The sequence below is a fragment of the Rhinolophus ferrumequinum genome, chromosome 13, assembly GCF_004115265.2.
Source record: "Rhinolophus ferrumequinum isolate MPI-CBG mRhiFer1 chromosome 13, mRhiFer1_v1.p, whole genome shotgun sequence".
Taxonomy (NCBI): domain Eukaryota; kingdom Metazoa; phylum Chordata; class Mammalia; order Chiroptera; family Rhinolophidae; genus Rhinolophus; species Rhinolophus ferrumequinum.
In genome coordinates this window covers 50624511-50642665 of record NC_046296.1, presented here as the reverse complement: position 1 = coordinate 50642665, position 18155 = coordinate 50624511, and the positions used below count along the sequence as shown (strand labels likewise).

The 18155-nt window shown below is 46.0% G+C and overlaps 1 protein-coding gene across 1 annotated transcript in view; it reads right to left on the bottom strand.

The window, feature by feature from the left end:
- The window catches only part of CAPN13 (calpain 13), a 131122-nt gene that overhangs the window by 33417 nt on the left and 79550 nt on the right, over positions 1–18155 (bottom strand). Inside the window, exons 3-8 of the mRNA XM_033125215.1 lie at positions 17034–17112; positions 15305–15420; positions 10028–10164; positions 5753–5927; positions 4747–4821; positions 89–177 (exon numbers count right to left, since the gene is read on the bottom strand). Coding sequence (XP_032981106.1) covers positions 89–177; positions 4747–4821; positions 5753–5927; positions 10028–10164; positions 15305–15420; positions 17034–17112 — 671 coding nt within the window. The remainder of the gene's footprint in view (positions 1–88; positions 178–4746; positions 4822–5752; positions 5928–10027; positions 10165–15304; positions 15421–17033; positions 17113–18155) is intronic.

Sequence of the window (18155 nt, the reverse complement as noted above, 5' to 3'; positions counted from 1 at the left end):
AGGGGAGACAGACACCGCCCTCCTGGGGCAGGGTGCACTCTGAACACGGGGTTTCAGTGATGGATAGAGAGGTTTACAGAAGCCATACCTGTCACTCCAGCGCCCTCGCCATTCAAAGGGGCCCCCCCAAGGATTCCACAGCTGGATAAGATCTTCCCAGCCTCTCCTGTACTGAATCTGTAAAGAACAGAAAGGAAACTGTCAGTGTGCTCCAGCAAAAGTCAGCAGAAAGTGGGGATATGAATGCAGCTGCTTTTTACCTCCAAGGACTAATTTAACTTCTGACCTCATTTGGCTGCAGCCAGAAAAAAATTGAAAGGAAAAAAAATCAATGTCTGCTGCCTGCGTGGAGTTGGAATTAGATAGAGGAGAAAATGGCCCCTTTCTGCTCAGCACCTTGCAGGGCAGGTGCAACTTCATCATTCCATACGGCTGCCTCCCAGAACTTGGGTGAGCTGAAATTTAATAGCAGATAAATAGCACAGGATGTTGCCGCAGGCTGCAAAGGGGAGAACTTTATGGGTCCCCAGCCTCTTCCAAGTCCTGTCACAGCCAGCATCTCTATTTCATAGACATAGCTGCTTCCCTGTCAGCCACCCGCTGGGAGCTGTGCCGGAGTCGGAGTCTCCACAGAGCTGTCCTGAGCACAGAGGCTGATTTGAGACCAGGACCATCTGGGAATCAAGATATGGCCCACCTCACCTTGCTACCCTGCCTCTGTTGATGAACAGGGTGCTCCGATGGCCTGGACTTTCCTTTCCCCTGGGTGCCTCGTCATCGATCTCCCCCCAGGTAGGGAGGTTGGCATGTTTGCTCCTTCAGACCACTGAGGCCGGAGGGCAAGACTGTTGAAAAATTACAATGAAATAATAGCCACCCTTTGAACCTATAGTCCCTGATCCAGGAACCCTCAGCCTGGAAAGAGAAATTAAAGCATGATTGAGCTGTAGCTGCGATATCGATCTGTGCTAATGTTGTCTGCGGAGACAGAGGCTTGGAGGATGAGGGAGGAGGCAGACTTGTTCATTGACTCCGGGTCAGAGGAGGCTGAATGGAATGTCACCACATGGAAAAGAACCCTAGTGTGGAGGCAGAGCTCAGAGCCAGGCTCCAGCTGAATGCTTGACATGTGTTATGCCCCTCGATCCTCTGAGGCAGAGTTTTATAGAATCCTTGTCTTATAGAGGAGGAAACTGAGCTTCAGAGAAACTGAGCCACTTTCCCAAGGCCACAGAGTAAGTGGCAGAGGCAGAATTCTGACCCCAGCGACTGTCAGTTTCCAAAGCTTAGGTTCTTAATTTTGGAATTAGGGGTGGATAAAGGGCACAGCTGCTCCAATGGCCAGCCCATTCTCAGATGTGGGCAACCTGGCCAAAGCCTGTCACCACCAGTCGGGCATGGCCATGAGGAGCAATGCAGGCAGACAAGGGCCCAAGAATCTGGCTAGGGTAAGGTGTTTTTTTTTTTCGTTTTTTTTTTTTTTTCCTATGGCTGTTCCTTGTCTGCTTTTATCTTTGGCTGGCATTGCAGTGGGAGGTGATCTGGCTTTTAATGTTATGTGGAATGGCGGGTGCGCCTGGCACAAACCCAGATTTCCAGCCCCTTTCTGCCCCATCCCTGGGCACTCCAGGTCATGCATACAAAATATTATTAATTGCCAGCACCTGGAGGGGCCCATAGAGCAGGATGTGAGAAATGGTTGTCTTGTGTCCCAAAGAGCTTAATAAGTCACCGCAGTGCCTAACGGACAGTCAGGGGTCAGCTGGGCACAGGGGAGAAGAGTAGCCAGTGATCAGAGGGGGCCTGAAGAGGGTTAAATGAGGCATGCAGATAAACACTCTCCCCACTGCCCCGGGGAGTCATGGACCAAGCTAGGTACATAATAAAAAATGCCAATTTCATTTATCTTCCTGTCTGTGTCCTGCCCAGAGGGAGGATGAGCAGATTAAAAAGCACACTGCTTTTATGCGCTGGTGTAATCTTAGCACTTGCCGAGAGTTATAACCTCTTTCTGGAGAAGGAATCTTTAACCAAGTCAAGTTCTTGGGTCCTTGTCTGACCGTGTCACTCTTTTTTGTCAGTGCCCTACTGGTGATCACATAGGCCAAGGCCAGGTGGCTCCAGGAGTCATGTGAGGCCAAGGTCACAGCTACATCTAAGAATGGCTGGCTCACTTGCTTCACTCTCCTGGCTACTGACTACTCCTGACCCTGGTCAGCTCTCTCAGAAAGGGTACCACTGGGCAATAAAGAATCCAGGTTTTCTATTCTAGGACAGTATTTCCTTAAATATATTTGCTTGAATACTAGTTCCATAGGCTATTAATAGTTATTTCTGGGGGAAAAAAAAAGGTTTCGTGGCTAATGGTAGAAGAAACGCTGTACTGGTATCATTAATACAGGCCTACTCAGAGCCTTTAAAATGTAAATGTCTACCATGAGTCTCCAAATAGAGGCTATGGTGAGCTTCCCTGAGGATCTTGCCAGGCTAGTGCTCTGTAGAACACAGGCTGGGAAGTGTCAGCAGCCTCAGAGTGGCAGGAGTGGTGAGAATAGACCATTGAGGACACTAGGTTTTAATCACCTACCATCACAGGGGAGGTGTCCTGTTCAGACCACTCAGTGTAGTATAAGGACAAATCAAAATGTGTCCTGTGTGAGGAATCATTAGGAACCTAAACCCCAGCTGAGCCCACAGCCCGACTCCTGAGTTCGTCTCCATCCCTTTGGCTCTTGGTGTTTACATGACTACTCTCTATAACTTGGCTATCACTGCCACCCAGCCTCTGTGGGGACTTACACCCCATGGCCATTTGGACCTCTGAATACACAAGTCCCTTCTCCCCTATGTTCAGAGGGGAAACAAAGGCTGTCTCAATGTATAAAAAGGGCCTTGTGCAGGAAAGGCAGATACATTGTGTAGGTACCTCAGCTCCTTCATTCCATACCCAGCACAGATGTCATTCACTATCACAGTTCTCTTTCCCCAAACCTGGAAGCCGTGACAAAGGCTTGTCAACACAGTGATCCAGGCAGCACGGCCAATCAGTCAAGGTTGACACATGATAAAAACATCTGTTTGCCATCGGTAGTCTAGACTTGTCCACATCTGGGACAGGGAACAGAGTGTGTACATGGTCAGGTGTGATGATGGTATTAGCTGTCGCCATTGTAAACTCAGGAAAGGGCTTGGGAGAATTCAGAGGAAGGGGGTCTGGAGCTGCTGTAACTGGGATTTCTTCTGGCCTGGGTTTATCAGGACAACTTCTTCCTTGCTTGTGGGAAATGTCTTTTGAGCTCCTCACATATGTTCTATGATGAAGGATCAATGATGTCATCATCAGAGGCCAGGTACAAAAGCTTTCATTCACTCCTGCAAGCGTACCCATCCATTGATCCAATAAGCATTTGTTAGGTGCCTCCAGAGCATTTTGTTACTGATTTCCTTAGAGAAACAGGCAGGAGATAGAAGGCACTGTCCTTGTGATGTGGGTTGGAACATTCACCAACACATGAAACAATGGAGCAACAGCCCTTAGGTCAATGGACAGGAAAGATGGATTGATAGAGAGGGAAGGTAAGTAAGAGAAAGCACGCTAGAAACAGAACCTGACACTGCATTCCTTGGCCCATAAACACCCGTGAAAAATGTACCCTGGAGTTCGGAATGCTATCTCTTCCAGCCTAGAAGACATGATTAGATCTCAAGAGTTGTGGGAAATACAGAAATGGGAGAATATTTGTGGGAAATCATCACAAGGCCAGGAGGTGCTGTCACCGCATGGCTGCATGATCAGCACAGGAGGAAACTGAGGAGACGTGGTGTCTAGGCCCAGCGATTCCAAGAAGCTGTGTGACCTTGTGAACGGTCTTCTCCTCTCAGGCCTCAGCTTCTTCATTTATGAATGGAGGAAACTGGACTTCAGTAGTGTTTTCCAGACCAAATGATACTGTACAGAGCAATGACATACATTTTTGTCCACTACAAGTCGATTCTTATATCAAAAGAAAGCCTATCCTCCAGTGAGCCATCCTTGCCTCCTCTATGAGAATAAAGTTTTAGCTGGGCATATGGCAGCCCGCGAGACAGTGTGTTTCCCAGACTCCCTTGGGCCTTGGTGTGCCCACGTGTTTAGGTTCAGACTGATGGAATCTGCGAGGAAATGGCATAGCCTTTCCTGATGTGCGCCTTCTATATGGATGTTTAAGTATCCCCTGGCATCTTTCTCTTCCCCTGGCTAGCAGATAAGGGGACCCGCCCTGGGCTCACAGGTAGAAGCCGCATATGGATGGCAGGGCCATCTACTGGCTCTGGAATCACCGGCTTACCTGAGAGAGAAATGAACTTTATCTTGTTGGAGCCCTGTATGTGAGAGTTATCTCAGTTATAGCAGTTTAGTTGATATGGTACAAATAAAACCTTTGTGGGGCAAAATTTCCCCCAGAGTCCATTGGCTAGTGCATTCTGCTTTCTTCTGGGGCTAATCCCCCAGTCTAGCTAGACACCCATCCTTTCTCAGATTAGATCAAGGAGAGCAACATTTCTGGTGGGTCCCTGGCGGATGAGGATACCGGGCACCAGAATTTATGGATGCATAGAGGAAATGAAGCCGTCCGTGATGGGTGCCACCATGGAGCAAGGGTGATAAATACTCATGTCAGCTTTGCTGGCCTTGCTGAAGGCGTATGATGCTGCCTCCTATTTAGCGGAGCAAGAACTCTGGGGCCCAGCTCATGGGACTCTTACCTGCTCAGCTCCAGTCACTGTGTAGGCATGCCGACTCACCAGGCCATTCTCCATTTCCACGTCCTCACCTGTTGGCTTCAAAGCAGCAAAGCAGAAACATGCATTAAACAAACAGTCACAGGTTCCTCAAAGAAATAGAAAAGCACAATTCAATCAGCAGCTGAGCCATGGCTGGATGAAAAGTGTCCCACTGACTCATATTGGAATGGCATAGATTCCTGAAACTCTTCTCTAGAGAAGCAGAGTTTGAAGGCTCCTGGGTGGTGGAGGCCCAAGGCATTTCATACCTCAAGAGACCACCCCATTACTGGCAGAGCCCCCCAGAGTCCTGAGGACCAGGCTGCTTGCTCCTTCAATATACATCACCAATGAGACACAGCACAAAACATGTCTGCCAGGCATATCCACCCCGCTGTGCTATGAGTAATTGGGGTTTAAAGTGCATCTTAGTTTTGGGATGGCATATCAGATTACGGATATGTGACTCAAAGCCCACATGTTTAAAGAATGAAGGAAGCGTCCTCATGGATAAGGAGCTGGCTGTCTCAGGAAAAAAACAAATAATTTGGAGGGTTATCCAGGCTTTTCAAAATGGGATGCTCTGCCCTTGGATTGCTGCATTTAGATTTCGAGTCAGGGAGAATTGAGCCCCACCCCACTACCCTCACGTACAAACACCGGTCACTCTGGACCCATTTGTTGCTCCTGGTCACAGGGAAGCACTAGGCAAAGGCTTTGGAGTCAGACAGCGGCATACGAACCCCTGCTCTGCCATGTACTGGTTGCGTGATGGGGAACATTTTACGTAGCCTCTCTGAGCCCATCCTCTTCTGTGAGTGACTTCTGCACTCCCTATCTCAGAGGGAGTGCTGCTGTCGTGAGGATGAAGTGATATAAACTCAATGAAGTGCAGGATCAGGGCTCCCTGGCAGCCGCTTGGCTTCTCTCCTCTCTAGCTGAATGGGCCAGGCTTGAACCAGCTTAAAGGGATTCGTGTTCTACTCACCCCCGCCGGCGTGGCACAGGCCATCAGGGATCCCACCTTGGCAGCTGTCTTCACCATCGTTAGCAGGTTGGAAGAGGTGGAGTGCAGGTCGATGCAAGTGACCACTCCTCCTGTGAGGTCCACGAAGGCATCAGCGATGTAGCCGAAGTGCAGGTTCTCGTAGGACCCATGTAACCTAGGAGGAGAAAGCCAGACCAAATCCCCTGTGGTGCCTTCGGTGAGACACTCCAGGAAGGGAGGCTGCACACCTGACTTCTGTGTATTTCCCTGGTGGAGGACTACCTGACCCACCCCCAGACCATGGCTACTCACCTTCCATTCACCTGGATGGAGATTCTAGTGATGTGCCATCCTCAGCCCTGTCTTTCCCCTGGGCAGCCCCACGAGTGGCAGTATTGTGTAGAGGTTAAGAGTGCAGGTGCTAGAGCCACAGGCCACTGGTCAGATCCCCACCTCACCACATATTTACCTGCTTGACCTTGGACAAATTACTTAGCCTCATGGAGTTGGACTTAGCATAGTCACTGGCTTATGGCAAGCCCTTAACAAATATTGGATATTATTATGATGAGGATCCACTGTTTCCTGTTCAGTTTAACAACAGTGATAAGTGCCTACTATGTGCAGGGCACCACACTAGGCATTGAGCGTTCAAGAATGAAGGAGACCCCATTCCTGCCCTCACAGACCTCCCAATCAGCAGCCCTGGGCCCTGCTGTGGTCCCAGGTAGCCTCTGTTTTCACTCTGTCCAAACCTTGATCCAGAATTCCCAGAATCATCAGGGAGACAGGACAACTTTCCTGAAGGTAACACAGGTGAGGATGCTAAGGCCAGTGGCAGTGGGGACTCTCCTACTATAGCCTTCTTTCTGGTAATACAGTCACGGGGGTCAGGCACCTGGGTCTATCCATGCATCTGCCTCTAATGGGGCCTGCAAACTTGGGCAAGACTCTTCCCTTCCTGGTCCTCAGCCTTTCACCTGGAAACGGTAAGGTTGATTGGATCAGCCCTGGGGGCTGTCTTCATGTAAATTCACCCAGCAAATATACAGCAAGCAGCCACTATTAGCAGGACAACATCCCAGGCAAAATGCCATGTATAGTTTAGAAAGTCTTTTATTAAAGAAAGCTAAGGGTATGCAGAACAAAAGTCATTCTACAGGAACTACCATGTGACTGATATCAACTTGTTATCTAACTGGTTTTAAATTCTCTCTCTCTTTCCTTCTCTCTGACACAGGGTTATGCCAGGTACTATACATCTCCAGAGTGTTTGCTTTGTCAACCGCAAAGCCTACCTTTGATCATGATTATGCCCTGTTGTGTCTGAATGTCTGCCTTTCTTGATTTCCCACAGATATTCTGGCTCCGGTCCTAGACTAAGAGGGCTTTGCTGAGGGCACTGGAAGTTCACAAAGACTAGGGTTCTGGAACCCATTTCCGAGCCCGTCAATGTGACCTCCTGGTGATACCCTCAGGAGTACCCCCTGGCTTCAAAGAAGGCTGTACCAGAACGATTCCAGAGAAGCAGCCTTCGGGCTTGGTCCCATCCCTTCGGGCCCACGGCATCTCTGTCTGTGGGCCTCATCTGAGGTTGTATCTACACCATTCTGTAGTCACCACAGAGACACCCAAAGCAAGGGACAGGGCCTGCAGCCAGCAGCTGCCTTCCACAGCCTTCTCTCACTGTCTCTCTGCCATGCCCACAAAGCCTGTCCCAGAGACAGCTGGATGTTTTGACAAGGAGCTATCTCTCTGCTTTACAAACATGAGTTCACAAATCCTGCTGATGCTTCAGGAACATGGCAGCTATTCTTAGCACCCTTTGCTGACAGGAGACAGAAAGGGAAGGAAAGAGAGAGAACTGTGTTCACCACACCTGTCACGATGTTGTGTCACCTGAACCCAGGAATTCTGAGAGAGCCTTGTTCTCATCCTTCTGCTTCAGCCTCATTTTGGGGAAATATCTGTCCTTCCAGAAATGATATGAATGAGGGGAAAATTCAGATGTCTGAATCAGAGCCAGAAAGGATGCTGAAATGCTGCAATTCTTAACTGCAGATTGGGATGATATACAGACTACCAGATCGTATCCCGCAATCTCCTCTCTATTTTATGACCTCAAGGGAGAAAAATCTGCAAACATAGATTACCGTCCCCCACCCCAACATATGCACATCTGATTGCCTTGACCAAGGCATTTCCAGACCCCCAGCTACAAGGAGAGTTGAAAGTTCAAAATCTACATGTTCACTTGGCATTGCCTACACACTCGGAGGGAAAAAAGGCCATCTCCAGCGGGAGCACGTTTGTGCCGTGCTCCTGCTGAGTTCCACAGAAGCAAAAAGACAAATCCTTTCCTAATAGGATTGATGGGATGAAGAGATGATGGGAAAGCACATGATCAGGGAGAATAGTTCTCATTCCAGCTAGGCCTCTAATACCTTGTGACCTTGGGCAAGTCATTTCACCATTCGGAGCCTCAGTTTCCTCATATCTCAGAGAAGAAGGTAGGGTTTGATACTGCCAGCAGTTGCTTCCAGCTCTGATATGCTATATAATTCTATTTGATTCATGCCTGCATTTTATAACTTCCTTCTTTGGATAAAAGGAAAAGCTTTTAAACAGCTTAATAATTCGAGACATTTTATCCCCCGCTAGATTTCTCTTGTCAGTGGAATGTGGATTCCCGGTCCAGTTTCCCATTTCTTTTCAAGCTGAATGATTGCCTCAGGTCAACTGTTAACAAATGGGGTCAGAGTCATCATTTCATTCTGCAAGCTTCCGAATTCTCCCCGTGAACTGCCAGGCTCCCCCACCTTTTACACAGGAAAAAACAAGGCCCTGAAGTGGTGAGGCCTGACTCTATACTGGAAAGGTAATGGTAGTGTTTGTGTAAGTAGCTTAGATGTGACTTAACCTCCCCACACATATGGATTGGTTCAACAACCTTGGCTGTTATCTGGGCTTCATTCTTAAATGCTAACGAACAGCTCTCCTTAATACTGAAAATGAGCAACTGCTTTAGTTTTTTTACAAGTTGCCTCAAAAGGAAGAATGCAAAAAAGAGGAGGTCTTGAGATGTCTTGCTGTTCAGACTTTGACCTCCAGAAGGACAGGAGCTGGGATAGTCTGGGGCGGTTATCACCATTCCTCAGGGCCCAGGACAGGCTGGGCAGGGTCTTCGGTCTTGCTAAATGATGTCCCCTGGTCAAATGACTGAAGACCTCAGCAGATTCCGGCTAGATACTTACTTCTGCCATCGCATCACTATTGGAAGCCTTGGCATCCCCTTTTGTAAAATGAGGGGTTGGTGAGAATGATCTCTGGGAAATCTGATTTGGTAACACTCTTCACTATCCATTTTCTCCTGAAAGGGGTGGTCCTCTGTCTTTTGGTCTGCTAGTATTGATTTCTTACTCTGAGATGTCCCTCACCTGTGTGGGTCTTTATGACAGTGACTTCACACACACACACACACACACACACACACACACACACACACACACACACTTGAGCCAGTCTGAGTGTTCCTATCTAGTGCTAAACATAGTGCCTGGCCTATGGTTAAATGCGCAACAGCCAACTGTTGAGTAAAAGCAACCTATGAACTGGGGTGTTTATAGTCCTTGAGTTTGTCAACACCAGAAGATAGCCCCTGAATCACAGTGTTTGGACCATATGATAACAAGTAACTCCTGCCCTGCACCCCCCACAAAAATGCAACCTCACTGCATTTCAGGTCCCCACTGCTCCAACCTCACTGTGAACTGTCCCACCTCTAGGTCTCTGCTCAAATCATTCCCACCGATGGGGACGCCTCCTGCTGAAAGTCTCCCCATTCTCCAAGGCCTTGACTCCATGATACCTTCTCTGTACAGCCTCAGCCTGGCACTGTGAGTGCGAAAGTCAGATCATTTTCTTTCCTCTGCACTCTCAGCTGACTATGACCATGATATTATATTTTATTTGGGCCCGTAGACCAGCCCTGGCAGGAATACCGTTATCAGTGCGTATCTCGGTCCAGCCCTGCCTGGCCCACCCCTTTCTAAGTGCCTCTGGGTCCCTCCCAACAACCTGAACTCAGCTTTGCACACAGCGATTGTTTAAGGAGGATGCCAAGCTAGGTGGCAAAGGCTCTGATGCTCCCAGCGGCATTCAGCAAAGCTGCCCCAAATCTCAGGGCCGGCTGGTGGGAAGCACGTGTCGGGGCAAGCAGCTGGTCAGGCAGGGCCAGCATCAAGGCCCGGGGCTGAGGAGTGGACCCATCCTTACTTAGCATAGGCTTTCTCCAGCAGGCAGGGCCAAAACTCTTGGTTGTTGTTGAGAGGGTGCACAAAGAGGCACCCGTTGGTCCCGACAGGCAGGCGATCATCAACCACCACTTCCACCCACTGGCCACACTGCCAGAACTGGAAGAGAGATGAAAATATAGCTCAGTACAACTGGGCCAGGAGGAGCTCCTGGACCCTCATCCCATGCCAAAAGATAGCAACCATCACCATGTGACGTCCACGATGCAAAAATGAACTCTATCCAGAACACATCTCATCCCATGTTGATGTATAGGGGATGGCCATGTCATCTTCACTGAGAGACGGAAAAAATGAATCACAGACCAAGGTAGTCAAGGAAAATATTAGCAGAATAGGAGACTTGGGTTTTAGTTGGACTTTGCTACTCACTCTGGCCTCACTTTGGCAAGTCCTTTGTGAGCTCCAAACATGCGACTCTCCAGGTACAGCTTGCACACAAAATGGCAGTAGGGAAAGCAGATGCTGAATAACAAAGGGGAATGGCAGATACAAGTGCTGTCCTGGGGAAAAGAGCCTACTGGGAGCTGATGGTTTGCAGGAGGAGGCCAGGCTTAAGCAGCTGGAGAGGAGATAGGGAAGACATCCCAGATGGCAGGGCAGCATGGGCAAAGGCCTGGAGGCCAGATGATGAGAAGTGCTCAGGAGGATGGAGCAGTTACAGCCTCACTCTGGCCCTGCCATCAGAGCAGCAGAAATGAAACCGACTGGTGCTGCTACTGCTAAGAGTGCAAAGGAAGCAGATGTTCCTCTCCAAAACAGACTGTTTTAATCTTCAGCATTCAACTCTTAATGGTTCACCCGAGACATTACCAAATGAGGAAAATTCGTAACAAAGCCAGCCTTTTGGAGTTTCTCCGCTGGTCTCCCTTGTGCTGGATAAGCAGCAGGGCTTCCAGCTTCAGGCCTGAGCCTTGATGAAGGCAAGTCTCTGACAGGTGGGCCTGAAATAAAGCTGGTTGGATGCAATCTATCATCTGCTCAGTGGTGACAGGAAGCCATCCACATGGCCTTTTCCACAGCTGGATATCCCAGATGTTGGTCTATTGCATCAGCTAAAGACATATTTTCAAAGCCGAGACGGAGACCAAGACAGAGATGTCAGTGGAGACAAAGCAAAGAAGGTGTTTTATGGTCACTAAAGGACCAGTGCACTGCAGCTGGTTCCAGTGCAGCTGTAGATCCGCGTCCCTATTGCGGTAACGCACATAGTCAGGTGAGGTCGAGAGCCTCAGGGATGTTAACAGGGGGACGTCATGAAATGTGGCTGAAGCACAAAGGAAAGCCAGTCCCAGCTCCCAGAAAGCGGTACTGGAAGGACAGCCCAGTCTGGATTTGGGTTTAATGGGTTAGCAAAGTGTAGTACACAGTATCGTCAGTGGACCTGTGCTTGAGTCCTGGTTTTGCCTTTAATTATCTGAACAACAGACATTGAATAAGACACTTAATGCTTTGTGACTCAGTTTCCTTATCTGTTCGATGATGGCAAGAGTAAAAACTGCCTCGTAGGGCTGTGACTGGAATCAGATGAGATTGTGAAAGTGATATTATAGTTTGGAAAGTAGGAACTGTTTTTCATTAGCCTTTTTGATCAGCACCTAGGATAGTTCCTGGTGCAGAGTAGCCATCAAGAATGGGTAAGTCCTCCTGGCTTGAATGAGCTCTTTTGGTTGATTCCCTTAGAAATTACCCGCACCTCCATCTTTCCCTACCAAACTTGCTCTCCCTATACAAAGGGAATATCAGATGAGATCATTGTTCCAGAGAGGATGTAAATGGCCTAACTAGTGGTAAAGAATGAGGCCAGAGCTACTTCACCTCTCTGGGTGAGGAGGGCTGGCATCTGGATAATGTCTGCACCCTCCAAGAAGCGTGCTCATGTGATTTTGCCAATACCCAACTGTATGAAGGAAACCAGAAGCGTCTTGGGCAAAGCATCCAAGTTGCCTGGGCAGTGAGCCCTTTCCAGAGAGCAGTGTCCAAGCTCAGCATCATGAGAAGAGATGTACGGAGGTCAGCACTACAGCTGTTTCTAGGGAACTGTGAGACTTTCTTCAACACCCAGAAGGACAAAGTGCGTCCTTCCTGGACCTCAGGTTGTCCCAACCACCTGTCACTCCACCAATACTTGCAGCCCTGAGATGAGCTCAGACACAGCTGAATCCTGCATCCTCTAGTTCATTCCTCATGTGATCCTTGACCCAGCACCATCCATGTCACCTGGGAGCTTGTTAGAAGACCTAGCACGCAAATAATTGGACTGCAGGAAGAGAGAACAGGATAAAGGCAGATACCCGGAAAAAATAGAGGGGAAATTTAGCTGAGCAGAAAAAGGGAGCAGGTCTTCAAAATGGAAGGGCTCACTGAATTCCAGGCAAAATTAATTTTAAAAGGCATAATCTGGACATATTCCAGGAAAATTTCTACACACCAAGGAGAGAGAGACTCTTATAAACTTGCAGTTTGAAAGAACACGTTGCATACAAAGTCAAGAGCATAGATTAGCATTGGACTTTTCTTCCACAACATCGGAAGCTATAAGACAATGAAATAAGGTTTATAGATTCTTGAAGAAAGGGGATGTGATCCAAGAATCCTAAACCCAACCAAAAATCATTTTTAAATAAGAGCAAATGGAAAGCACTCATGTAATTTGAGGAAATTATTCAAGGAACTACTCTTACTTAATGAGAATGAAATTAGAACAAAAGTCTTAAGGGGAAATGAAGGGTGAAAGAAACAATAGTGAACAATGAGTTTTAAATATGCTTTGTACAAGGAACATACTTATAACATAGTGACAGTGAAATTGATAATGAAGAGATGAGCAAAGACAGATGAGCAAAGATATGCAAATAATAGGAAGCTGGGTTAACAATATGAATATCAGATAAAGAGGAATTTAAGGCCCACAGCATTACATGTAACAAAGAGGGATATTTGTAACTTTTATTCCAATAACCGGACAGCAAGAACATAAACTTTTGGCACCAAAGAACATAGGAAGAAAAGTGGAAAGCCAGACCATCTTGAAAACAGAAGAGGAACCCTCCAAACTGTAATTTTAGGGAACAACGTCGACACGCCTCACCTCTTTTACAATTTGACAAATCACACAGACAAAAAAAAAAAAAAAAATAAGCCAAAGTAAAAGAGATAATTGTAGGTAATACTATCCGCAAATTAGAAAGCTTGATTCCACATATAAAACTCATGACCTTTGGATAATATATATTCTTCTTGTATGTCCATGAAACATTTACAAAAACTGTGGTGGACTTGGCCATAAATAAAACTTTAATAATTTTTCAAAATGTGTAGCTTTTATGAATTATATTTTCTGACCATAATTTAATAAATCCCAAACTTACAGCCAAAAGATTACCCCCGTCCAACACTTAATCAAAACTAAAAATATATTATCTTCAAATTAATAAAAGTAAGATATTTTATATCAAAACCTACAGATAGGAATAAGATCTCAGAAGAAATTCTGTAGTCTTAAAACTTTCATCATTAAAAAAGACTAACAATGTTAAGTGTGAAGTTTCAGAAAATCAACAATAAAACTAACAAAGAGAAAGTAAACAGGAATTCATAAAAATACATTGAAAGTAATTATATAGAAAATAACCACCCCCCCAAAAAAAAAGAATAGAAAGAATAATAAAACCCAAAAGTTAATTCGTTCAAAAACCAGTACAACAGACTGTACTGTAAGACTGTACTGTACTGTAAGAAAAGCTGGATTCAGAAAAACAGGAACAATAAAAAGATAGCACTGGGATTGATAAAGTAGATTTAACCACAAATAAGAAGAAATTAAATGAATTTTCTGAGAATCATATAAGCAACTTTTTGGCAATAAATTTGGAACTATAGAAAGAACAGTTGGTTTTCCTAGCAAAAAATAAATTTCAAGAATTAACTCCAGGAGAAATAAGAGTCCCAAGCAGATCAATAGCCATTGAGCACTTTGGAAGAATGAAGGAAATCACATTTAAAAAGGAGGTAGGTCTCAATGACTTAATTAGTGTCTACTTTATTTTCAAAGAACAGATAGCCAGTGATTAACACCATTATTCAAATTACTTCAGATCAACGTATGTAAAGCTCAGCTGGATTCACTTTAAAAAGTTAGCATAACTTATACATGATTTAAAACACTAGACTCCAATTCTACATATGATATAAATGCAAAAATTCTAACAAAATTTTTAGTAAATAGAATCCAACAGCATATTTAAAGAACAGTGTACCAGGAAAGTATGTTACTAAAATCCAGAGAAGACAGGATTTTGCTCTTGTTACTTTGGTTCAAAATTGTGAGATTCTAACTAATGTGACAAGGTGAAAGAAGAGTAAATTGTATAAATATTAAGAGACAATATTATCTTTATTTGCAGATAATATTAGATACCTAAAAAATACAGGCTCTACTAAAGAAAAAAAATTAGAACAAATAAAGTAATTTGGCAAGGGGGCTCCACAAAATTTAATATACAATGAGGAGTAGCTTTTCTCTTTTCAGCAACATCTAGTTAGAAATGAGGGGGAAATCACATAAGCTACACAAGTGTAAAATATTTGAGAATCCATTTACCAAGAAGGGTACAGCACCCATATGAAAATACAACTATAACATTTTATTGAAGGGCGTTAAACTAGTTCTGAATAAACGGAAAGATAGACCATGTTTCTGGAAAGAATCCTTAAAATAATAAAAATGTAATTTTTCAAAATTAATACATAAATTTAATGCTGCTCCATTCCTATCACAGTGGCTTTTATTTTTAATTAGACAAAATTATTTAAAAATTCTCATCAAAGAATAAATGTGCAAGAATTACCAAGATATTTTAAAGGAAAGAATAAATGAATAATGAAGGAGAACTTATCCTACGAGATGTTACATCTTACTCTAAAGCTACTGTAATCAAAATAACAAGATATGACACAGGAATAGACATAGACAAAAGTTCAATAATGTACGGGTTGTTGATCAATGACTCTCTTGTGTGTGTCTGCCTTTAAAAAAATGTATATGAAAATATTTTAATTCTCATCTTTCCCATGTGTTGTCAGATCATGAGCTCAAATCCTTTTTTGGAGCTATGCAGAGTAACAGGTAAGTGTCTCTTCCACATCTCAGGCTGCCAGACCAAAAGAATATTCAAGACAGTCACCTCCCTGTTCTCACAGAGAAACACATGTAGGAACATCCCAGCAGGGCACATACCCAGAAACAGAAAATCCCTGCATACTGATAGGAAAAGCTTTGGTCCATCAGGATCTTCTGCAGAAGATGTGGGTTCTGTGTCAAGGAGCCCAGGGCTGCCAGGAACCAGCAGTCTCCTGTGAGGGACACAAGCCAAGCATGAGAGGCCAATTGTACACACCTGAACGCCCCACCCCACGCATTTCATAGGTCTTTGCTAGCAGAGTTCATACACCTCCTTCTGAATAACGCATTTTTTTTCTGTCTGAGAGAGGAGACTTAAAGGAAGGATTCACTGGAACCAGTTCCAAGCAAGATAAGAGAAGGGGCTGGTGGTGGTGGTGGTGGGGGGGCGATGGACGGGATGCTGGTGGGGATGACGGCGGTTTGAGGGAGGTCAGGAGAGCCCAGCCAGGCTTCGGCAGGGCTTGGGGTCCAACTTGCCTTCTGATTTTCATTTTGTCAGAGGTGCCCAGGGCTCATGTTACAGTGAATTTTGTTGTCAGCATTAATGGCAACGGTACTTTCTACTTTTCTATTGCAGAAAACAGATTCGTGCTTTCCTTTGCTAGTATTGGCGCATTCCCTACCTGTGCTGGGACCCCTCTAGCCCACACAGAAGTTCTCTCCTCTTCCCCCTTGAGGGACACACATGGCTTCAGTATTCTCCCTGGATGTCACTGTGAACCGTTAAGCAGAAGCATCATCCCCTTCTCCGGAGTCTTCCCTCCTTTATCTTCAACATAATCCGTTATTTGCATAGCATTTCACATCAGGCTCTGTGCTGGGTGCAGAAGCCACAAAGGCACCTCCACAGAGATGCCTTCTCTGAGTTAGGTGAAGCTCAAATAGGAGGATTATTGGCTGGGGGGAGGGGGCTTTCCCAACACTGAAAACAAGCCACAGAGGCTTCTATCAACTTGGCTCAAGGTACCACCAGGTGAAGTCCAAGTGCAGGCATAATTTGTAAGCTGACATTTTAAGGACATAGAGTCTGTTCTCAGAAGAGTTCCTGTCTTGTTGTTCTGTCTCCCAATTTCTTGTCCACTTTCCCCTCCCAGCCAATCCTGCCACTACACTCCTAGGCCTCTTGCTCAGGGGTTGTCTTGGCCGTTCCTGATACTACCCAGGGGGCTTCTTCAAGGTAGGCCCTGCTCTTTCCTGTCTACACTGCTCAGCTCTTAGCCACAACTTTACCCCTTGGCTGTCTGGTAGGTGGGAGGGAGTCAAACAGCTCTGGATTTAAACTCAACTCTGTCACTTATTGCTTATGTGACATTAAGGAAACTATTTTACCTCTCGGACTCTTTATTTCCACATATATAGAGTGGGAATGTTGCAAGGCATAAAGGAACCAGTACATAGAAAGCATCTAGCACAGTCATCGCGGAAGCTTAGTAAATGTTTGCTTCCCCTTTCTCGGTCTCTTTTCTTCCCATCTTCCAGCAGCTGATGCTTCTCTCTACTCAGTGCTCAGATTAAACCTTGTGTCCATTTTCTCCCTTTCTTCCATAATTCCTCACTCCAAATGGCTCTGCACACCACTGCTAAACTGCATTGCAGGGTGTAGGGTGGGGCGCGAGCAGTCCCTCCACAGCAGCACTGAGAAGGCTGGCCTTGCCCTCTTAGCAGCTGTGGCAGAATTCTGGGGGTGTGAGTGGGCACAAGCCTCCACCCCTCCAGACACGGAGGGTGACTTTCAGCAGCCTGCCCCAATCCAGGGCCCGCAGACAAGAGGTTGAGTTCTTACCTGCAGTTCCTTGTTCGATGTCAAATCTACTTGCACCTTCCAGGATGAAGTGAGGCTCTGAGTTACCAGCTAATAATTCCTTCAGAAAGAGGGAGAAAAGCCGTGAGCATCTTTCATTCCTCTGTGTCCCAGCATGGTACCTAAAACATCACTCACTTTGCCTTTGAGAGATAGAGGTTACTTCTTAAATAGCTGCTTAAAATCTGAGTTAGGAAAGTTCCCCTCATTCTTCAGGTTTTATTACTATCAGGAAGGCAGATGTCAAAGGGGTGTACAGGTAAGTGACACGACAGGCAATAAATGCACAAGCAAAGTGCATGAGGAGATGACATAAATAAGGACTCAGAATCCTTACATCAAACAGTCAGCCATCCTGGTCCTAACAAGCAGTGTTTTATTAAGAGGTTATACACCAGGGGGGTAGGGTGGGGGGAGGAAGAACAGGATATGTTTATTAGAGGAAACTTTTATGAACATAATGAAGCTTTCCTGGTGAAATGTCATCTCTTAGAAGACAGCAGAGGCCTTGTGGGCTCCAGGTTCAAGTCCAGCCATGTGCAGGATGTGCCTTACTCAGATCATTGTTCACTCCCTGGCTAACTCACAGACTGAGTGGAAGCCCTCAGGCCCCTCCTCTCAGGGACTGTCACTCAGTGCCCAGTTCTTCCCCAACCTTCAACACACAGAGTGCCTGACGGCCACAGAAAGGGGGTCGCTAGAAAGTTCTGCAATGCTTCAATGTCTGGGGAGAATTTGGGGAATTCGCAGCAGTCATGAGGATGGTGAGAGTTCCTGAAGGGGCTCCCCGGGCACTTTGGGGGAACACTGGGTCAAAGGTCTGGCTCCTGCCCTCATCTCACCAGCCTCTAGGTTTGCCCCCTCCTAGAAGCCTGCAGGATTATCCACAGCATCCTTTCTGTGCAGCCTTTCTAGGATTCCCATTGCATAAGTTTGCATAATTTGGTAATTTTGCCTGTATCATTTATTTTCACATTGACAAATAAGTCCCCAGAGAGCAGGGCTGCAAAGTGGAAATAGATTCATTTCTTCAACAGCCATGAATGGATTGAGTCCCGTGCCTTGTGAGACCTGCCAGCCCTTTGTAAACTACCAGTTTCCTGG